At 38.5% G+C, this 24035-nt stretch overlaps 1 protein-coding gene across 2 annotated transcripts; it reads left to right on the top strand.

Annotated features, from left to right (window-relative positions):
* Positions 1-415: 415 nt before the first annotated feature.
* LOC140155498 (uncharacterized) lies at positions 416-5475 on the top strand. Of its 2 annotated transcripts, none has more exons than XM_072178361.1 (2): positions 416-471; positions 3388-5475. In XM_072178361.1, the coding sequence occupies exon 2, from the start codon at positions 3453-3455 to the stop codon at positions 5373-5375; it is 1923 nt and encodes a 640-aa protein (XP_072034462.1). In that variant the 5' UTR covers positions 416-471; positions 3388-3452; the 3' UTR covers positions 5376-5475. The 2 variants fall into 2 exon arrangements, with proteins under 2 accessions (XP_072034462.1, XP_072034461.1); XM_072178360.1 differs by lacking the exon at positions 416-471 and adding an exon at positions 1262-1392.
* The last annotated feature ends 18560 nt before the right edge of the window (positions 5476-24035 follow it).

Below are 24035 nucleotides of genomic sequence, written 5' to 3'. Positions count from 1 at the left end.
TTTTTGAGTGGAAAATTTTCACGTCCAATCCTGAACGCGTCATCAGCCCTACTGATCATCTGGCGGTAAAAGTTCATTGACCTGTGAAACAGGTCAATGGACAATGAACAATGGTCAATGACCTCACAACCAGCCCCATAATACATCATCCAGCTATTTTACTTATAAAAATACTAGTTTCTATATTCTATTTGGTCAAATATTTATTATCGTTCCAAATTACAGCAATTGAATGTAAAATGAAACTAGACATGTGGTCGAAGATATATACATGGTATAAATCATAGCTTTAATCGTGTAACTTCTTGATCCCTGTACTACTTCAAAATTCGTCCAAAAATGTATTATATTATTGTATTGAATTGTTTACGGTGTTCACGCGTAGACCTATAGCCCTACTACTTCTCTTTGGAGGCTCTTTGGATTGACTATCAGTCGTGATATTGTAAACAGACGTTATTCGTATTAAAGGTAAGCCATCGATAAGGTTTGATTGTGAAAATCAAAATTCGATATCAGTACATTATTGTATTTCCAAAGCATTGAGTGAGAGTTACCTATAATTCTTCTATTGAAATTAAAATAATCTGCAAGAAGTTGGGTACCATTATTTTGGACTTTCCAATTAGACGGATTTGTAGGTATGATATGATCTATGGTGATCAATGGCATAGGAAGATTTTCAACATTGTGAAACGCGTTATACATGTAGTCGGGCAGAACTTGCGTGTGAGGTACATATGAATACCATGTTTTAAACGCCATACGTACGAAAGTAAGGAATTTACATTTAATATAGGCCTATGTGTATTTTATCTTGGTTCAAGTATCTTCCATAGTAAATTTGCCCACATTTATACCGTATAAACAGGGTCAGACGATTTTCACAGCACGAAATCGAGCGACGCGCCACGAAATTTTCCTTTCTCCGCGCAATTTTATTTGCTCCGCGAAATTCATATTTTTCCGCGCAAAATGCAATGTCAGCCTTGTTTGAAGCGTCACAGTATATAATGTAACCATAGTATATATAATAAACATAGTAACCAATTGCTAATCTGTCTCGCACCAGTCCTGCTTACTTTCGCGTATTGGGGATGTAATTCTGTGGGATGTATAGTAGGGGTGAAAATAGTGAATACAATTTCCGGGGGTGAAAATAGTGAACATAATTTCCGTACAATTTGTTATTTTTTCCGCGCAATTGGCTATTTTTTTCCTCGCAAATCATTTGTCCTTACAGTTACTGATAATAGATTGTTGGATTGTCATGGAACTTGGTGGATATGATCACCCTTGAGCAGCAATAATTCTTGAGGTCGTCTGAATATAGATTTTTGGATTGTCATGAAACTCGGTGGATGTGATTTCCATTGAGCTCTTTGTTACAAGGTTAGAATTAAATGTAAACCTATTTAGACACATTTTTCAAATCAGCTTTCAACATGAAAATTCCCGAGTATTTCACAGTATTTCCTAGTATGTCATTGGTGGTATTTTTTTGGTATTTTTTAATAATTATTCCACACAAAAATAATTATTAGCATTCCAAGTACTTATCAATGCAAAATTATGAAACATGATCTTCACACATCTTAAGGTTTGATTGTCAGAAAAAAGAGCAGTGGTTTATAGTGCGAAACGCACCGGCACAACGCCTAGACGTTGATCCACAAGCCTCAGCACTTACACTTCTTACGTAGCCCTAGCACATTAATTATTCGTAATCTTTACACAATCAGTAAATATACCCACTAGTACTTTGACTCGGCTGATCAAGAACCTTGGACGGTTACCAATTGTAGTTGTTCATGTGATACGGTAGCCGGCAATCGGAGCTTACATGAACGTCGCGCATTATTTAATATAACATCAGGAGTTGATGCGAATTTTTGCGGTACTCATTCATACCTAGAAATAGAAAAGATAAAAGTCAAATTTTGAAAAAAATTCTCTTAGTATGACGTGTTGTACTAATGTCCGACATGCAAATGATTTATTTATATCTCCGGCACCTATTTGGTTAAATACTACTAATAGACCCGGCCGATGCATGGAAATACGACGATGAACTATTTGTTTGTGTGGCATCTGAAAAGACGCCAAAAATGTTAATTTTGTTGTAAAATTCCTGCGCACGGCACACAGTGTCAACAGCCAGTGTTATAAATATAAACTTAATACTCCGTTGGTGAGCGACGGGCGATTGGTATTTCACCGAACGCAAGAAAAGGAGGCCTACCGTATCTGATTGGCTAGAAATCGATCGCTTTGTCGCTCAGAGGTGTAGTACAAACTCAAAATGGAGACATGTATTCAATTCGATTGAAATCGATGTTCTATTATTCACGCAGATAAAGAAAGTGGATAATGTACATTGTATTATAGATACAGCAGCTGGATTTTACACGGGTTCCTTTGTATAATTCATTTCTCAAATAGTTAAATATATCACAATTTTTACTTTGGATTTCAAAATCTTTACTTATATAATGCAGTTAAAGATATCCACAGCAAACAGCAAGGCCCCGCTAATTAGTGTATTGGTTTTCGAGTTAGTGTACTGGAAACAAAACCTGCGTTTTACCTGAAAACAAATCGAATTTTCTATAATAGTAACACCGACCGTATGTGGTACTGATCATGCGCAAATCGTAGAATAGAAACTAGCGGCAGGCTCTATGGCAGGGCTATGGTATCTCATATCATGTAAATGGTATGCTTAGCCTGAGTCGCTCGGCCTATCTCGAACAAAATCGCCATGCGTAGCTTTTGAAAAACGAGAGGATTCGCCGTACTATCACGGGGATATAGGGATGATGACGCAGTGCGGCACCGGTTTTAATAAATATTCACCCTACCTAATTGTAACTTTCAGCTTCGAAGGCGCACTGTCATTTTAAGGTGTTTACGGTTCAGTGCGTTAAAACAAGAAAAGTCTCAGGTCAACATATAACCATGATAACCAGAGTCTAGAACATAGTTTAACTTGTAGTGAACATGAACATAGCTTGCTGCAAAAATTATATACTGATTTCACTGCACCCAGGACCCGACCCTAGAAAGTTACTAGAGGACATATGTTATGTTCACGTAGACCGATCCACCTGTTGTTAACTGATCAATAATGACATGTGGTATGAATACACCAGAAGAAGTTCTAGCTGACAGCTTTCAAAATCTGCTTTCAAAACTGATGTTAAGGATATGTACACGTGATGCCAATAATTTGCATTACTATGCTCCACTCTACCACCAAGATTCAATGATAAATTTACAAAGCATGATCGAAATATGGTGTTTATAAGTTTGAGGCACAATGTTTGCGTAGAACAGGGTGACTATGTATAAAAGGTTATCCTTTTATCTCTTTCTGTTATATTCCAGAATTGCAAGAAAAAATTCTCACAGGCAAACTTACACAAGAATGTTAAAAAACTGCACATGAAAACATGGCTGCCAACGAAACACCGTTTCGATGCCAGTATTGCAACAAGAGCTTCTCACAGGCAGGTCACAAGACAAGTCATGAAAGGGTCCATACCAAAGAGAAACCATTCCAATGTCAGTATTGCAAGAAGGGGTTTTCAACTATAAGTAACAAGATTAGACACGAAAGGGTCCATACCAAAGAGAAACCATACCGATGTCAGTATTGCAACAAGAGTTTCTCAGATATGGATAACAAGAATAAACATGAAAGGGTTCATACCAATGAAAAACCATATCGATGCCACTATTGCAAAAAGAGCTTCTCACAGGCAGGTGACAATACTAAACATGAAAGGGTCCATACCGAAGAGAAACCATTCCAATGCCAGTATTGCAAGAAGGGTTTCTCAACTGTAAGTAACAAGATTAGACACGAAAGGGTGCATACCAGAGAAAATCCATATCGATGCCAGTATTGTAACAAAAGTTTCTCAGATAAGAGTACCAAGACAAGACATGAAACAGTTCATACCAAAGAGAAACCATATCGATGCCAGTATTGTAACAAGACTTTCTCATGGCCAAGTGCCATGACTAACCATAAAAGGGTTCATACCAAAGAGAAACCATACCGATGTCAGTATTGCAACAAGAGTTTCTCACAGATAGGTCATAAGACTAGACATGAAATGGTTCATACCAACGAGAAGCCATATCGGTGCCAGTATTGCAACAAGAATTTCTCAAATATGAGTAACAAGACTAAACATGAGAGACTTCATACCAAAGAGAAACCATATCGATGTCAGTATTGCAACAAGAGTTTCTCAGAAAAGGGTAACAAAACTAACCATGAAAGACTTCATACCAAAGAGAAACCATATCGATGCCAGTATTGTTACAAGACTTTCTCATGGCCAAGTGCCATGACTAACCATAAAAGGGTTCATACCAAAGAGAAACCATACCGATGTCAGTATTGCAACAAGAGTTTCTCACAGATAGGTCATAAGACTAGACATGAAATGGTTCATACCAACGAGAAGCCATATCGGTGCCAGTATTGCAACAAGAATTTCTCAAATATGAGTAACAAGACTAAACATGAGAGACTTCATACCAAAGAGAAACCATATCGATGTCAGTATTGCAACAAGAGTTTCTCAGAAAAGGGTAACAAAACTAACCATGAAAGACTTCATACCAAAGAGAAACCATATCGATGCCAGTATTGTAACAAGACTTTTGCATGGTTAGGTGACGCGATTAATCATAAACGTGTTCATACCAAAGAGAAACCGTACCAATGCCGGTATTGCCACAAGAGTTTCTCACAAATAGGTAACAAGACTAGACATGAAATGATTCATACCAAAGAGAAACCATATCGATGCCAGTATTGTAACAAGAGTTTCCCAGATATGTTTCACAAGACTAGACATGAAAGGGTTCATACCAAAGAAAAACCATATCGATGCCAGCATTGCAACAAGTGTTTCTCAAATATAGGTAACAAGACTAGACATGAAAAAGTTTATTGCAAAGAGAAACCATATCGATGTAAGTATTGCAACAAGGGCGTCTCAGATATGGGTAACAAAACTCTACGTGAAAGGATCCATTTCAAAGAGAAACCATATGGATGCCAGTATTGCAACAAGAGTTTAACACGAGCAGATCCTAAGACTAGGCATGAATGTAAATATTGTAACAAGAGTTTCTCATATAAAAGTAGCAAGACTAAACATGAAAGAGTCCATACCAAAGAGAAACCATTTCGATGCCAGTATTGCAACAAGGGTTTCTCACAGGCAAGTGACAAGACTATACATGAAAGGATCCATACCAAAGAGAAACCATTCCGATGTCAGCATTGCAACAAGAGTTTCTCATCTGCAGGTAACAAAACTAGGCATGAAAGAATTCATACCAACAAAGAGTGACTAAATTAACACTACAAAGAAACCATACCAATTGTAACAAATGCTTGTTTAAATGGTGGAAGAACTGTATATAAAAGTATTACAAAAGATAGAGTTTGTCAATAAATGAAGTGAAAAATACTACGTAACCTCTGTGAAGATTATCATTCATCCAGGTAGTGAACAATAATTATATTTGAACTATAATCTAGTCAACTGGACTTACTATTTTTGAGTGGGAAATTTTCACGTCCAATCCTGAACGCGTCATCAGCCCTACTGATCATCTGGCGGTAAAAGTTCATTGACCTGTGAAACAGGTCAATGGACAATGAACAATGGTCAATGACCTCACAACCAGCCCCATAATACATCATCCAGCTATTTTACTTATAAAAATACTAGTTTCTATATTCTATTTGGTCAAATATTTATTATCGTTCCAAATTACAGCAATTGAATGTAAAATGAAACTAGACATAGCTGTGGTCGAAGACCACGAACACAGCCGTGTTGTGACCCCTTAATGACCTTTGACTCAAAAATCTCAGAACACCTCATAGACATTGGCCAATGTCAATGCACATGTGCACGTGGCATCACTCTGCTATGTTATTTGTACCACAAGAGGCATTTTGAAGAATTTCGTTTCGGACCGGAAGTGGACCCTTAATGACCTTTGACCCCATATAGAAAAATACCACGCATACATTGTGTAATAGTAATTCACGTGTGAACATACCGTCACTGTACTATGTGTTTCTTGGTTAATGAAAAATTTGAAGGTATTTTGTTAAACACCGAAGTGACCCTTAATGAATTTTGACCACTTCTTTGTTTACAATTTATAGACATTGGATGATTACAATGCGTGTGTGCAAGTGGCGTTACTCTGCTTCGTTATTTGTGGCAGAAGTATTTTGAAGGTATTTCGTTTAACACCGGGTAAAAACATACCATTACTGTCCTATGTTTTTATTAGCTATTAAAATTTTTGAAGGTATTCCGTTTTATACCGGAAGTGACCCCTTAATGACCTTTGACCTCAAATATGTGTACACCCCATATACACTGGGTAATAACAATCCATGTGTGAAAGTGGCGTCACTACCCTTCGTAATTTGTAGGAGAAGTAGCATTTTAAGTTGAAAACACGCTTACGTTTATGAACATTATGACCCCTGTGTGACCTTTTTGACCCCCACCCACTCACCTAGGGCCCAACCAAAGATGTTTTACTTTAGTAAAACTAGATATGGTGATGCGTATACTTATGCATGACCGTAAACGTAACCAGCCCGGCTGAAATATGAATAATAATAAACCAAAAATATACGGCAAGAATTTTTGCACCATGTACGTCGAAATTCACTTTTAAATGTGCGAACTGTAGTTAGGATAACAAAAACGACTGCTAAGCAAGTCTACTAAAAAGGTCAAGTCATCTGAGGGAAAAAATGGCGGACAAGAGCCGGTCTCTTTCCAGCAAAATTACAGCTTATTTTGCCAATGTGAACATGGGGTCTTAGAGTGTTCGATCTTGGTTGACAGTAACTAAGCAATCCAAAAATGAAAGTTTATTGTCCGTCAGACCTTCTTGGGTGAATTTGATGTTATTATCCACTTGGTTAATATGCGCCGGCAAACTAACACATACTGATCATATCAATCATCCATTGGTCCAAAAACTCGGTGTAGTGAATACTATTTATCACAGGGCTGGTACCCTCATCACAAAGGACTCTGATAAGATCACTGAGCACCAACACTTGCGAGGCTACAAAGACTGGGCAATCGACAAGGCCCTGAATCGTGGTGAGAAAGACGCTAAACCAGCCAGCGAACCCACCGCGTCTTCTGGTACCAAGACTTTTGTCACCATTCCCTACCATGGGGATGCTTCAGAGAAATTAAAGAGGATCTACCGTGATCACGGCATCACTACACACTTCAAGCCAACCAATACCCTGCGGCAGTCGCTAGTACACCCAAAGGACAAGCAGCCCAAGGGCCGTATAAGTGGTGTTGTGTATGGTGTCCAGTGCGCTGAAGATCAGGTGTGCCAAGAACATTACATTGGTGAAACCGGCCAACCACTGCAGAGTCGCATGTCCCAACATAGACGCGCCAGTTCAAATGGCAACGATTCAGCTGTCTACAAACACCTTGAGGGCAGTGGTCACAGTTTTGACATTGACGACGTTGTCATTTTAGACCGTGAACCCCGTTGTTTTGAACGGGGAGTCAAAGAAGCAGTCTGGGTACGAGCCGAACAACCGTCCCTCAACAGGAGCGCGGCGTTAGAATTAATCTGTCACATGGTTGGGATCGGGTCATCAAGCAACTTCCTCATCGATTGACCTCCACCCAGCTGAAGGCCAAAGGTTTTGGCCGAAACGTCGGTGATTCCATCTGCCCAAAAAGTGAGGTTTTCTGGTTGACCAGATTTAATTATCTACTAATTATAAGAGAATCGTTTTGTAGCCAAACCTTTCCATATGATATATGAGTGCCCCCCAGGTTTGGACGATTGTCCAGTTTGCCCCGACCACGTGATATTTCCCCGGGATATTTCTTCCGACATACATCACGCTATTATATGCTAGCCCAGTTATCATTCATACTGCGTGTTTCTACTAGGGAACGGTTGGCGGGTAATGCGGTTTAGTTTAGAGTGTTACCCCGAGTGTTACCGGTTAATGTGCCCAGTGGAAACAGATCGGTTCAGAGTGATGCGGTGTAGACACCCGGCAACCGTCATCGACCTCATGAGGTAGACCATGTGGTGTGACACCCGGTATTTCTGCCAGTGGAAACATAACGGTTAACGGTTGCTGGGTGTTGAACTTCTTTTATGTACATTTTATGTACCTTAAAAGCAGCTTGGGGATCAGGAAAATATTGTCAGTACTTCCGGTACACACCCTTATTTTAAACATCTGTAGAAACGTGGTGGTTGTTGCCTGAATCGGATTATGGGTTACCAGGTAATACCAAGTAAAAACTACAGAGTGCTCAGTGTAAACACGCAATAATATGGCTATCGAAGTTATTTAGCAAAAGCACAGTGCTTTGGCAGATAATGTATTTTTTTTAAATAAATTATTGGTTAAAACATATATGAAAAACAGACATTTCTGTAAAAAAGGCAAATACCTGACTCACTCGAACGCTACCTGCTACGTGTTCTAAATACATGAGCTTGGAGATTGAGGGCAGCATAAAATACTTAAAGCCATATTATAACATTTGCTGAGGAAGACGCCCTCACTGAATTTTTAAAATTCCTTTTTTTACAAAAATGACGATTAAATTGTACTTTATTAAACCAATATACCCTGCAAAAATCAAGACTCTAGGTGCTGTAGTTTTGTCGAAATCCGAGATTTTGAATAAAGCGCCGGTTCCGGCGTTTTACGATGGAATTATTAGTCGAACGCATACACGATGTTCATAACACACAGTATGTACACGGCGTGCGGGACGGTGGCACATTAACAAAGGGTCGTACCACAACATGACCGAAGGAGTGGTACGTATTGGCGACATGTGCGCTGGTAGTAAATTCCAATTTTCTTTGCTTTGCCGTAGTTGTTCGGCTCAAAAATAAAAGGGATATATCTGACAGTAAAAGCTAACATTTTATGGCAAAGAAATGCTAATCTATTTTGTTTGAAAATGTTATAATATGGCTATGATCATTGAGGTAATAGCAAAAAGGTCAGGTATCAATTGTTTTCGCTTTTTATTTCGCAAGAGTCAAACGTTTGAATGCTCCGACTTTAACCTTTGTCTCAATTTTTTATTCCGTTGCAAAAGTAATGAAGGATGCACCGTCAGTAATTTCGTCACATAGGTTAAGTCGCAAAATAGGTCAAGGTCAAGGTCCCAGGTTTCAAAGAAGAATGATCTCTTTCTCCAGAATTCAGCTTAGACCACTATATTGATACAGAACTCGACGTGCGAATGCGTATAACTCGCTGTATTTTGGCCGCTACGGCTTGCCATAATGAATAACGCCAATAAAGTAGGGAATTTTAGTAACAATGACTAAATTCTTAAACATACCGCTTGGTCAGGGTCATTGCTAGTGTACATGTATCCCCGTAGCACAGCACGCACCGAAGCGGAACATACCAGCCATGAACCTGTGAAAACACTGGAGCCCGGACAGTGCACTGCAGCAATAATCGTGATTTGTTATCGTGAATATTAGCGGCTAGCTGTTATTTGTGAGGTAAGCCAACAATAAGTTTGGATTGTCAGAATATTTTATATCGCGTATCGATATCAAGTGTTGTAAACATGTCACCAAATGTTCAGGTCAAGTAAATCTTAAAAACAAATGTTTTCAAATTCAGTATTTAGCCCAGCTTTGCTCTAAAGCCGACCTATTTTCCATCCAATTGAAAGAAAAAATGAAAATCATGCCATATGACACTATAGTAAAGACCGGTCGCGGTCGTATAAATAGGTAGATTGTAGAGTATGATAACTTGTACCTAAGAACCCAGCAAACACAAAACGTTTTCGACATCATTCGCAAAAGGTTATAAAAGGTTGTCAGAAAACGTTTAAAATGTCGGGTTATATATTAAGGGTATATTAAGAGTATAAAACGTTTTCATTGCCTTTTGATAACATTTTTTGATAATCTACTGCTCGGCAAACAAAAATGTTTTACAGAAAACGTTTAAATGTCGGTTTATATAAAGGGTATAAAAACGTTTTAATAACATTCCAAAAAAAATTCTTGAAAACTTAATACAAAACATTCTAAACAGAACGTTATTTTGGGGTTGAAAAAATAGTTTTGCGAAAAATGTTTGCCCAAATTATTAAAAACGTTTTTACCTAAACCAAAAGCCAAAATATAACTTATTTAAAACGTTTTTAAAACGTTTTTGTGTTTGCTGGGAAGGTATAGTGTGTAGTGCAGATCAATTCCTTAAGAGGGATCAGATCTAATTTGAATGGCAGTCGGACTCCTCCATTCTATTTGTTCATTTGTGTATGGAGAGCAATGGCGGCCCTTCATTGTATTTGTTCATTTGTGTATGAAGAGCCATTCTCGGAGCCCATGGGACTCAGGCTAGGTCCTCAGGTAGACTGAGTCAGACGCTGTATATACACTAGAAACGCCTATTCTTAATTCCGCACAGCGCGTATGTATTCAACTATAGGATTAAATTTGTATTGCCCGGCGCACAGTGTCACCGCCCCGATATCTTCATGGCAGAAATCGCCATGGTAGGTTGAATCCACAGCCACGAATGGCCATTTTGTTCCGACCTGTTTAATAGTTTTGAGACGCATAATGGGCCGATCGAGGGACATCCGACTAAGGCTATTGACAATAGCCTGGTAACTGACCTCTGTAGATGTCAGTGAGCATGGTATACGCCATGAGGTCATCTGCTGTTAGACTGCCTCCACGTGTAGCCTACGCTACGCTATAGTTCGGCACATATAAAATCAGAATTTTTGTCAGTTTTTGAGCTCAATACGAACGGTTCTCAATACGCAAGCTAACGACTATCATATCCTTTCAACACATATATTCAAGTGCAAGCATCGAAATATGGGGCTGTGCAATATTTATGAGCCCCGCATGGGAGTAAAATTTCCAAACGGCTCGCCAAAAATTGGTTCCCCCCTTCGGCTCGCCAAAAATTTCTGTGTACCTATTTAATATTATTATCATTCTTTTCTGTTGCAGAATTGCAGAAAAGATTGTGCATTATGGCCGCCAATGAAAAACCGTTTCAGTGCCAGTATTGCAACAAGAGCTTCTCACGGGCAGGTCACAGGACAAGACATGAAAAGATCCATACCAAAGAGAAACCACACCGATGTCAGTATTGCAACAAGAGTTTCACAGAGAAATATACCAAGACTGAACATGAAAGGGTTCATACCAAAGACAGGCCATATCAATGTCAGTATTGCAACAAGAGTTTCTCACGGGCAAGTCACAAGACTGGACATGAAAGGGTTCATACAAAAGAGAAACCATATCGATGTCAGTATTGCACCAAGAGTTTCTCAAATTCATCTAATAAGACTATCCATGAGAGAGTTCATACCAAAGAGAAACCATATCGATGCCAATATTGCAACACGGCTTTCTCACGAGTAGGTGACAAGACTAAACACGAAAGGGCTCATACCAAAGAGAAACCACATCGATGCCTGTATTGCAACAAGAGTTTTTCACAGGCAAGTGACAAGACTGTACATGAAAGGGTTCATACTAAAGAGAAACCATACCGATGTCAGTTTTGCAACAAAAGTTTCTCACAGGCAAGCGTTAAGATTATACATGAAAGGGTTCATACCAAAGAGAAACCATATCAATGTCAGCATTGTAACAAGAGTTTCTCAGATATGGGTAACAAAACAGCACATGAAAGGGTTCACACTAAAGAGAAACCATATCGATGTCAGTATTGCAACAAGTGTTTCTCAATCACAAGTAACAAGACTATACATGAAAGGGTTCACACCAAAAAGAAACCTTATCGATGCCAGCATTGCAACAAGTGTTTCTCACATATAGGTAACAAGACTAGACATGAAAGAGTTCACACTAAAGAGAAACCATATCGATGTCAATATTGCAACAACTGCAAGTAACAAGACTAAGCATGAAATAATTCATATCAAAGAGAAAACATATCAAAATTAACAAGACTGCGGAAGAAAGTTTTCATACCAATGTTAAATCTATATTAATGTTAGTTTGCAACAAGACCTTCTCGCAGGCAGAACACAAGCAGCTACAAGCTTGCAAAAAAAAGGGTTTATGCCAAGTATTAAAGAACCATATCGATGCCAGTATTGCAACAAGAGTTTCTCGCACACATATCACAACGAGGCGGATCCAGGGGATCAGTGCCGACATTTTCTCACTTGTTCTGAATGAATGAAAGCGTAATTAACTATGAACATAATCGCTAATTTTTCGTTGATACGGAACATGCAAAGCATGTGTTAATGCTGGATTGGAAGAATCAAACATTAATCGATATCAGGATTTTTCCCAAAAGCGGTGTCAGTAACAATACACAAATAAACTAAATTAAAGCACTTCAGGCTTAGGCCTAAAAAAAATTGTTTGATTGGCGTAACATGAAAAAAAAAGTGTAGGTCGGTAATCGTTGCTGAAAATCGTGAATTTTTCTTCTTTTTTAAATTTTAATCTTTTTTATTCTTTTTATCCATTTTTTGCAAAAAAAATGAGAAAAAAGTCTAGGGTCGGGCCTATTTTTAGGGTCGGTCGGGTTACGCCAATCAAACAATTTTTTTAGGCCTTAGTCTTTCACAGGGTAGTTTGTACACCAATAGCCATTATTATGATTCAAATGGTAGAAAAAATGAGGGCGTTGCTGTGGAGCAAATCACACATTATGGCTTTAACTTGACAAAATCCATAATCTTGTATCCAGTCGACTTGACGAAATTCGTGCTACGGAATCGGTAGGAGTCGACTTGACATCTATGATGTTGTATACAAATATTCTTAGTCAGTGGAAGTGGTCTATTACACCAGGAAGTGGAAGTGGTCTATTACGCCAGGACACCAATACCAGAGTCCCTCTTGTGGTCACTTTTCATCCTAACCTCCCTCCTCTCCGCAGCATCACTAATGACAATCACCATATACTTCAAACCTCAGATCGGCTACAACGAGCAGTTCCCGATAGCCCCATCCTGGCCTACAGACGTCCTCGCAATCTTAGAGATCTTCTTGTGAGAGCTGAAGTCCCCCCACTTTCTGATACTATTCCTTCCACACAACAGGGTACTTTCACATGTGATTCCAGGTGTGTTGTCTGCCAGGACCATATCCAAGAAGGGGATTCTGTTGCCAGTAATTCCAACAATTCCTCCCACAGGATCAGGGGCAACATCACCTGCACCACATCCAATGTAGTATATCTCATTTCTTGCAGAGTTTGTGGTATACAGTATGTGGGAGAAACTAAGAATGCACTTAAGAAGCGGTTTTATGGACACATGTCCACTGTCAAAACCAAGAAGCTTGACACCCCTGTTGGTAATCACTTTAACCTCCCCAACCACTCCATCTCCGACATGATCCTACAGGGCATTGAGTCTTTAGGTAACCGCCCCGACACCGTCCGTGCCAGCAGGGAGAATTTCTGGATGAAGCGCCTTCGTACCATCCAGCCACACGGTCTCAACATCCAAGAGGGAAACGACTAACTTGTTTTTCATCATCATAATATTTTGCCCCCCCCCTCATTTTTTTTTTTTTTTTTTTATATAATTTTTGTTTAAAATATTTTTCCTCCACTTTATTATTTTAGTTTTTATTTCCTATTTACATCTATCATTTTGTAATATGTTTATGTAGTTGCCATTCATTTTCATATTTCTATTCAGCCCATTGTCTTCATTCATATCCTTATCCCTCTTACTTCCATTCATGACATCCCACTTCCTGCCCCTATTGATATTTCCCAAGAAACACTTATGTCTTCTATTGTCTTGCTAATTTCCTTTTCCTTTATGTCCATGTCCCTATATATATGCATGTTTGTGTGTTGTTTTGTCACTCTGCCTTTGATAAAGATCCTGCTAGGATCGAAAGCTCAGGCCCCTAAAACTTTGAAGTGGTCTATTACGTAGAAACATAATCTGATTGGAAAATCGCATGATTTTGGGTGTCGTCTATCAGGCTGTAGACGAACCCACGTCATCATGAGTGTTGATAACGCGTAACACACTCATAGAGGTGCGCGTATTTGTCGCGTTGTATGCGTAGACGCAGTGCGGAATACTCATACGCGCTAGCAGTACGCGCCACAAAAGATGTGAAGTTGTAAACAAGTTTCGTTCATTTTAGAAAAAGTGTTTATGACGGTAACTTAATTTTGCTTTAAAAAATAGTTTACAGTTATTACAATAATATTTAACTGACTAAGAATGAGAATAATATGAGCAGACCAATATTTTTATCGTAGTGGATACCGGCGCACACTACTCAAAATATTGGACCACACGGTAGAGGTTAGTAAAAATAAAAATTCCTATCGTTTATTCTCTAATTGACTGCTATGAGGGGCATGGTCAAAATTATAGGCCCAAGGTGATCTCAATAATTTTAACCATGGCCCCAATAAAAAGCAGTCAATATTTGTTTTATATACCAAATCTTAAGATTCTTGTCATCTGCTTGGTTAAAAGCATCGATTTTGGGAAGCGATATTGACAGTTTTAATCAAATGGCACAGATTACAATCTGCGATTTCCGCGTAATTATAGTGCGTGCGTAATATCATTTTACGCTGGGAACAAAGCACACGCAGAACTATCATGCCCGGGGCATAGTTACTTTTGCGGTCAAAACTATGCCCGCGCTTTTAACCAATCAGATGGCGGGAATCTTTAGATGAGGTATATAAATCTTATTATAAAACGTTTAGCCCTTTTTCTATTCACAGATTATCCATGGTATATAATTCTTTTGTTCAAAGTTCGTCGTTTTGCTTGCGATTTTTTTTTTAAAAATACGTATAACATTTACATAATTATTTATTTTTCTTAGTTTGTCTTTGTACGTCCATCCAAAGTACTGCCCAGTGCTGGTCAGTTGGTACTGTTCTCACCTTGGTCTGGGGCGGACATTTTAAAAATGAATTTAGAAGAGCAGCAACGACATCACTTGCATTACATTCCAGATGTTAAATCTACATCATATGCAAAATTTGAGGAAATTCGCACGAGTCCGTTTTATTTTAGGGCCCATTCCATGTCAACTCCAGGGATGTGCACCGCAGCACCTCATCAATTTTTTTTCTTTTTCTGTGTGGTGGTAGATATTGATGAGAAAGGAAAATCCTGAAAATTTGAGCTTCATAGTCCATTTCGTTTTCCCGTGGCATCAATTTGAAATTTAGGGGGGTCAGCATAAAAAATGTGTCGCAACGCGAAAGACGACGTTTGGAGGTCCATAAATGTATAAAGGGAACCCTTTACAACTTTGAAAAGTATGTATCCTGGGGTACTTTTTTGTGTAGAATTAAAATCTGGCATCAGAAAACTTGTAACTCCTTTACTTTAAAAGATATAGGGCCCTCAAAATGCAACTTCGTCCATCCAGGATTAACTTCGGGGGGTCAGAACTCCAAAAGTAAAAATAATTTTAATGTCCATTTTTTTGCCAGTCAGAGCCCTTTGGTAGGACATTACTCTTATCCAATATTGAGCCTATTAGAATACTTTTAGCTGAGATATTACCCATGCAAAACCCCAATTGTACATTTTTTGTACATTTTGACCCCCCTGAAAACCAATTCCCGGGAATTTTCGGAGTGGAAAAATTGAAGAGGTGCTGCGGTGCACATCCCTGGAGTTGACATGGAATGGGTCTTAGGGCCATTTGTCTATAACTGGTCTTTACATGTAACCCTGTGGAGAGACTGCCCGTTGAGGACGCTATAACCCCCATTTTTAGGAACAAAAATGTGATTTAAAAAAAACGGACTCGTGCGAATTTTCTAAAATTTTCAGAGTAAGTAGTATGAACATGTAGAAATATAATCAAGTAGTTGCCCTACCTGCTCTTCTCCGAAAAAATAGAAAGTCCTATACCTCAATGATAATGAAACCTAGGTGAATTCTACTCGCGGGGTGGGCATTCCCATTGACATACGTCATGTGCCCATGAAAAGACCCCGGTATTTTTGGCAAATCCTACACCCAATGACCCCGTTTTTTCAGCAGCCTACACTGAATGATCCCCTTTTTGAACAATTAGTCCTCAAAATTGAAATTTCAACGCGCTACGCGCGCATTATCAGCAAAATGAACGAGTTTTGTACTGTAAAATTGGGTAAAAAGCTATTTTTGATTGTCAATGATGTGAAATTTTGGGCGCTCACATACAAAATCACCCCATTATTGACGTTGCCAACACCGAATGATCCCCTTTTTCTGAAACCTTTTACACCGATAGACCCCTAGTTTCATACGCTGGTGGGCACAGGTACGTCACTTTTGATTGTCAATGATGTGAAATTTTGGGCGCTCACATACAAAATCACCCCATTATTGACGTTGCCAACACCGAATGATCCCCTTTTCTGAAACCTTTTACACCGATAGACCCCTAGTTTCATACGCTGGTGGGCACAGGTACGTCACTTTCATATTCGAGTGCCCCCCCCCCCGGGTTTTATTGTTTCTTAGCAGAGTATGGATTGATATTGGACTCTTTTGATATTTGCAAGCCACAATCACCGGCGTGGTGGCCTAGTGGTTAGAGCGTCCGCCTCACGATCGGGAGGTCGCGGGTTCTAATCCCGGCCGGGCCATACCAAAGGCTTTAAAAATGGTACCTACTGCCTTCTTGCCAGGCGTTTGGCATTGATAGAATGGAGCAGGGAAAGTTAAACACATGGCTACCAGTGGACTAACCCCCTACTGTAGCTTTTCTGCTTGCAGACATGTGGCCTAGGGTTATGAAACGGAGATAGGCGCCGCCCAATGGGCCGAAAGGCTTGGGAAGGATTTACTAGTAACTTTTTTTTAACTTTAAGCCACAATCACTGTCAATAGAAACATGGATTATTTCTGCTAGTTATACAGGGTGTCCCAGAATGATTTGTACCGTGTTTGGAAAAATAACTAAAAATAGAAGACGGGCAGTGTATCTATTTTTGATACCTGCATTATAATGCTGGACATGTCTCCTACTTATACTGTTAATTTCAGCACGCTACATTTATTTGTTTTGGCGTGGCATGCAATAATGTAAAATCGATGAAAACCTGCTTTTCATTTTCAGCGCAAACGACTCGCATACCCTTGAAAATGGCACGATACGATTAAATAAAGAACGTGGGATGTTTGGCACAGCATTTCGACGACAACTACTGTTGGGGTTGCGCCTTAAAGCTTGCCGGACAGCTGCAATGTTCGCTCTAGTTCTTACAGTCTTACGAGCACCTGAAGCTTCACTCTGCCGATTCCTGATAGTTCTGTGCTCGTCAAACTTCTTTACGTTATACACTATCGCTCCTTTGACTGGAACGCGTACTCGCGGAAATCGTGTAAGGAATCTTCTTTGCGTCTCAACATAGCTGCCGGTTTGCCAGTAAGTTTTTGAAAGAAATCCACGCTGCTGTACAATAAATTGAGGAGCCATCTTTTCTGTACCACAACCAATTCGACCTCTGCAAGCATTTCAAATGACATGGACCTCACACCACAATAACTATATTTAAAACTACCGCCAAAGAGAGAATGGGATTATTAGGCCGCAAATCCTTAATTCCATATAATGATTGCTTCGTAACGTCATAAATAATAGATAGATGTCGGCTATTTAGTAGAAATATGAACAGGGCATAACTAAAATACCTTCATAACCTTTTCCAAATAACTTTGTGCTGAACGGTTAGTAATGTTACAGATTTTGAAAATAGGTTGCGTTGTCAAAACTTAGAATTCACCATTTTTACGCAATCTTCTGTAACTTCTACTAGAAACGTCCAATTTTTAAAATCTAAAAAATCTGAGAAAGCTAAATATATGTAAAACTTAAAATGTAAAACAATATGACCATTTAACATGCCCTTCATAGCTAAAAAATTCCATCTTTCCCGGTATAGATCATTCTGGGACACCCTGTATCAGAAATAAAGTACCGAGTTGGACATTTTGGCAGTCGCGAGTGATAAAAGGCGAAATCAAAATGGATATTCTGACAAAACCTGACCCACGCGATGTGCCTTATAGATGTGGGAGATATTTTTCTTTAGCAAACTATATTAGTTTGAACACTAAAAAGGTTAATTAAAAAAGCTCACGGGAGAAGTTGAGGCCTTATAAAAATCAAAAATCTTACACTTAAAGACACAATTTCATGCCTAATTTTAACACTAGCATGAGGCACATTGATATGTAAATAGCGTATTGTCATTCAAATTTGCGCCCTGACTTATTGCGGGCGGTAGTCATGTTATGCAGACGGGTTTGCATCCATGCCAAATTGATCAGTGAATACATATAATCACCTTTCTGTATTAACTATAAGCTAGTATATTTCGTATACCGTTTCGTTATATAAAAAAAGGCCAAATATTAAATGTATCAACTGTATGCACTTTTGAGATTTACATCATGATACCTTTTTGTCGTCTGAGGTACGGAGCTCCAGCGACTGAAACTACAGCTGAAACTAGTTGGTAATTCAACGGTAGCCGCACCCGGCTGCATCATAGAATCATATCCTAATATTAATATTGAATTTTATCAAATACATTTGAAGCAAACACGATTCGTCTGCATTTAAAAGACATGTTAATTCACAAATTGAGTATGCACAGTGTCATCCAGTTATGTCAAAGCAACAATGGATTTTAAAATGTTCAAGGACACTGGCTTACTCGATTTCCGGAACACTCAGGAGTTGGTTCATTTTGGTGTTGTGTATGCATAACTGAAATGGCACTAAGATGTGAAATTCTTTACATACATTTAAAAACACTTATTCACACCGGAAACTAAGTACCAATATCTCTGATAATTGCAGATCATTATTATCACGCGAGGAAACGAATAAAAACACACATACAAATATGGCGCATACTGGAAGGACTGATGCACAGTGTCATCGCCCCGATATTTTCATGGCAGAAATCGCCATGGTAGGTTGAATCATAGATTTTATGGTCGATCCTTCATGTAATTATTTCGTGTAAGCTAATCCTAACTCTAACCCTAATCCTAACCCTAACCCTAAGCCTAATCCTAATCATAACACTAATCCTAACCCTAACCCTAATCCTAACCCTAAACTAACCCTAACCTTAACCCTAACCCTAACCCTAATTTCGTGTAAAATTACATGAAGGAATAACCGATTTTATCCACAACCACGCATGGCCATTTTGTTCCGACCCGGGGTTCCGACCTGTTTAATAGTTTTGAGACGCATAATGGGCCAAGGGACATCCGACTAAGGCTATTGACAATAACCTGGTGACTGGCCTCTGTACGGTCAGTGAGCATGGTATACGCCATGAGGTCATCTGCTTTTAGACTGCCTCCACGAGTAGCCTACGCTGCGCTATAGTTCGGCACATATAAAATCAGAATTTTTGTCAGTTTTTGAGCTCAATACGCATGGTTCTTTCTCAATACGCAAGCTAACGACTATCATATCCTTTCAACACATATATTTAAGTGCAAGCATAAAATTATGGCTTCTTTAGAATAAAAAAATTACGGGAGATATTCATCATTTTCTACCCCGGTATCCAAAGATTTATCGTCTGAAAATCAAATCGTGCATAGCACATTCACGTGTAACGATCCCGGGTATTGATTTTAGTGTCTCTGCTGTACAATGTAATTATTAACCAGGTGATGTCGGTTATTTTCTATACTACTTCAAATACTACATGTATTTCATACTTCAAACCTGTCACGAATTTCCTTCGCATTATTGACAGCAAGTCATAATTTCGACATTACTATTGCAAAAAGTCATTTCCAAATTATTAATTTAGTATACTTTCTTTGAAAAACATATCACCGTGCCTGGTGGGAAATACCTGTCCGCCATTTCATAAACCGGGTCGTTTTCGAGTGGTTTGTGCCCAGATGTATTGGGGCGCGCTATACTCTCATTGAACAGACAAAGTTTCTAAAACTAACGGCGTCGTTATTTGCCAACTTGATCATGTGGTCGAATATGAATTATTCATAACGGATCGATAGCTGGCCTCATTTTCTAGCTAGTAAACCAACGGGATTTGTTATATGTTTGCGTTGCTAATAGAACAACCGGGGATTTAGTGTCACCCCGTTGATGGTGGTTCAGCCTATATTTCTCTGTCCTGTCGTCTGACAATCGCCTATATGGCGTGAAACTCAAAGTAAAGTCTCCTATTCCGGTAAGTATAATACTTTGAATTGTTTTCTTAATGTACATCTATGTGTATCATTATCTTGTGCTATTTCCGAACTTTCGGCGTGACCCTGTAATTGAGTCAGGGTGGCTCTATAATACCTATAAATGGAGTCTGGGTTAGGCCTACTCGAGAAGCAGAGTCCAGCCACTACGCGACTCTATGTCTAAAATGACACCATATTGGGAGTCAAATGACTCCTGTGTAGAGTCATCAACGGTGACTCTTCTGCGGAGTCAAGAAATTTATGACTCTTCAAGGGAGTCAGATGACTCCCAATATGGAGTCGTAGAGTGGCTGGACTCTGCTTTTAGAGTCACCTGACTCCAGTTTGGCTTTCAGTGTTAGTAACTATTTTAAACTGTTGCGATTTGGTCATTCACAGTATCTTGCGAATGGTAGTGAGCTTTGGCAAAAATTGCATTGATCATTTCATAGCGAGCGTGTAGAAGAATTCAAATATCACACATATAGGTCCTGTGATTCTGGCGTTATGTTGTAAAGAGGGCTGAAACAACATCACCTTTGAAAAACGTACATAACTCATTAACAACAATAAAACTTCTGCAAAACATGAAGGTGTTATTTTTCAATAATATATTGATTTAGACAATGTAAATCGATGTTTTTGGCTGCTTCGACCAACAATACTTAGTCAACCTTTAAAGTAATTTAGATCCAATGGACAGATGGTGCGTTTGGATGAAGCAGGCCGGCATTTCAAAAACACTAAAATCATGAGTATTTAACAGTTACACTTTTTCTGTGTATTTGAATGCGCACGGTTTTTTCTCAATACGCAAGCTAACGACTATCATAACCTTTTAGCACATATATTCAAGTGCAATCATAAAAATATGGCTTCTTTAGAATCTTTAGAATCAAAAAATTACGGGAGATGTTCATCATTTTCTAACCCGGTATCCAAAGATTTATCGTCTGAAAATAAAATCGTGCGTGTGTTTTAGAATCCAAAGTCTTCCAATCGAGACCCAGTGGGAAGGATTGTATGTACAAGAATAATAATGCACTTTTGTCATGGTGATATGCCAAATTGAATGAAACATTACTGCATATTAATAACATTTTATTCCTGTGTATAATATCAATCCATTCAGTTTATGTTTTACAGGTAAACGTAATTTTTTAAGATACATGAACATCAATTTGATTAACTAAGTGAGCAAAAAATGAAAATTAAATAATCAATTTAATTTTCAAATTCGTTACTCCAGTAATGAAATTGACAAAACGTGGTTTGTGAATGAAACGTCTGTGTTACAAAAGAATGATTACTAAATAGGGCGAGATAACTAGGAATATCATTTTTAAATTAAAATTTTTAATGTAACAAACTTTCATTATAACATAACAGTGAATTGCGTAAAGATAGCTGAATTCATAATTGGATTTGCCATTAAAACTTGCATGAAAGGTATATATTTGCGTGATATTGGAAATGAAGAATTATTGGCTGTGGGTAGAACATTTCATTTACATTACTGGATGCCCTACACGCCCAGCAGTCACAATAATTACACAAGATAAAGGTGTAGCACAACCAACCATGGATTCCTCTCCGCGAGAACAGCTTCAAAGTAATTGTGCAGACTACCCAGTCTTAAACTTCACAAACGAATTGGTAGCTTCGGCATGGTTATGGAGCCCATTGGAAGATCTCTTCTTTACGGTGGTTCTCCCATGCATCATGTTGATTGGGTTCATCGGTAACGTTTCCTTTCTTCTTGCTGTAATTCGCGTACGCGCCATGCAAACCATTACTAACGCATACTTGGCTAACGTCGCTTTTGCCGATTTTCTTTTTGTGGTTTATTCGTGTGCTATCTATTTTAGCACCTATCTTTTGACTCCGGTTAGAAACGACGTTTTATTTCGTTCAAATGTTGGTTGTATCTGCAGTTTTGGAATGAGCTACTTGACATATTTTGCGTCATTGAATCTGATAACTTTCGTAACGGTTGAGCGTTATTTTGCTGTTTGCAGACCTTTCCAACACCTCATGGTCAGCGGGAAAAGTCGGACAATTAAAATCATCATCGCATCCTGGATTGTAGGTATCATTTTCATCGCATTGGTTGTACCTCGCTATGCAGGATATTTCACATTTTGCGTTAATTGGCCCGAAAAGGAAGAGTACCTTTCGTTTCCAAAACTGATTCAGTTTTGCGATACAATCCATCCTGATGTTTACATTCTAAGTGAAGCTTGTCTATCAGGTCCTTTCTTTATTGCCATGATAATCAACTTGTTCATGTACACACAAATCATCACAACTTTGAACAATAGACCAGCAACAAAATCAGAATGTTCTCAACACTCTGATCATGTCAATGCGCATCAACAACAGACAATCCGAGTCCGAAACCAAGTAGCTCGGCTTCTTATCATCAATGGAACTATATTTTTTGTCAGTCAATTTCCGTACAGAATCTTATCGATAAACAACATCTTACAGCAAGCAATTGGCATAGGTTTTCTTAACCGACAGCAGTACGGTATGTTCTTAGTGATCTCGCGATGTCTTGTTCTGATCAACTCTTGTGCCAATCCAATAGTGTATGTTACAACCAGCGAGTTCTATCGCAAAGGGTTTAAGAAGGCATTTGAGTGTAAGAACGAAACTTTGTCTACTAACTCCAGCCACACTAAATCAACGATTGCTTCAATATCTAATCACGGAGAAAACAAGTGATAACAATTTTTCACATTGTTTGAATACTGGTAGACAGCATCGGATGACGGTTATCGAATAATCGAACACTCGAACTAATTTTCACTATATTTGAACTTGGTAAACATTAGATAAATATAAGTAGACACTTGTAAAAGAACACTATGCCCTAAGTCTTGGTAACTAAAATGGGGCCGCACCTTGATAAATTAGGATGCATTCTATTTTGTTTTAACTGTTTAAAGGAAATTCCTTAGTTTAGGGACAGACCTGTTCTGTCTAATAAAGTACAATTATCGCAGGTGAGTTAATATACGCATATGGTCGAATCCAACCAAAAGTGTCCACGGGCCAAAAATAAAAGTCCGAAATAAAAATGTCTCCACAATTATTTCATTTAGACCAATGATTGATGACATATTGGACTAATAGAAAACAAAAGTGCCATTACAAATCTTGAAAAATAAATCCAGGACGTGTGATAATAAATGTGATATCAAAACCCAATGTTACCTACGAATACCACTAGGATGCTTTCACTATCGCAATACTAATCAACCTAAAACAAATGGAATATTCCCATTAACGCTTTTTTTCGTGTAATGTAGACCACAGGGTGTCAGGAAAATGCTAGCTCAACCAGAAAATATTTGTTTTTATTTTTATAACGCGATCAATATGATCTTAGTCAATTTATGCTAGTTTATTTTTGAAAATGAAGTTTAGGTCAGTACCTGTATTTTATTTATCAAATGAGTATGAATCAATTTACACAATGTATAAGAACGAGTAGGATATATGTTTTCAAGAATATTAGGAATTATACGCATACACCTAACGCTTTATACAATGAAAAGGTGAAGAAACCCGGGTATTCGTAGGTAACATGAGCGATTTAACAATATCTATATTGAGTTTAGAGGTTTAAATTTTGCTATAATGGTAATGAATTAATAAAATGGTAGTTTTAGATCTCTTTCAGATGGTACGTCCAAATGAATAAATGCTATTACCTTAGATCAAAAATATTTTGATGCTTTTAGC

Source organism: Amphiura filiformis, chromosome 6, assembly GCF_039555335.1.
Source record: "Amphiura filiformis chromosome 6, Afil_fr2py, whole genome shotgun sequence".
In the NCBI taxonomy this organism is placed as follows: domain Eukaryota; kingdom Metazoa; phylum Echinodermata; class Ophiuroidea; order Amphilepidida; family Amphiuridae; genus Amphiura; species Amphiura filiformis.
The sequence above is the reverse complement of the archived record's forward strand: the minus strand, read 5'-3'. Positions and strand labels throughout refer to the sequence as shown.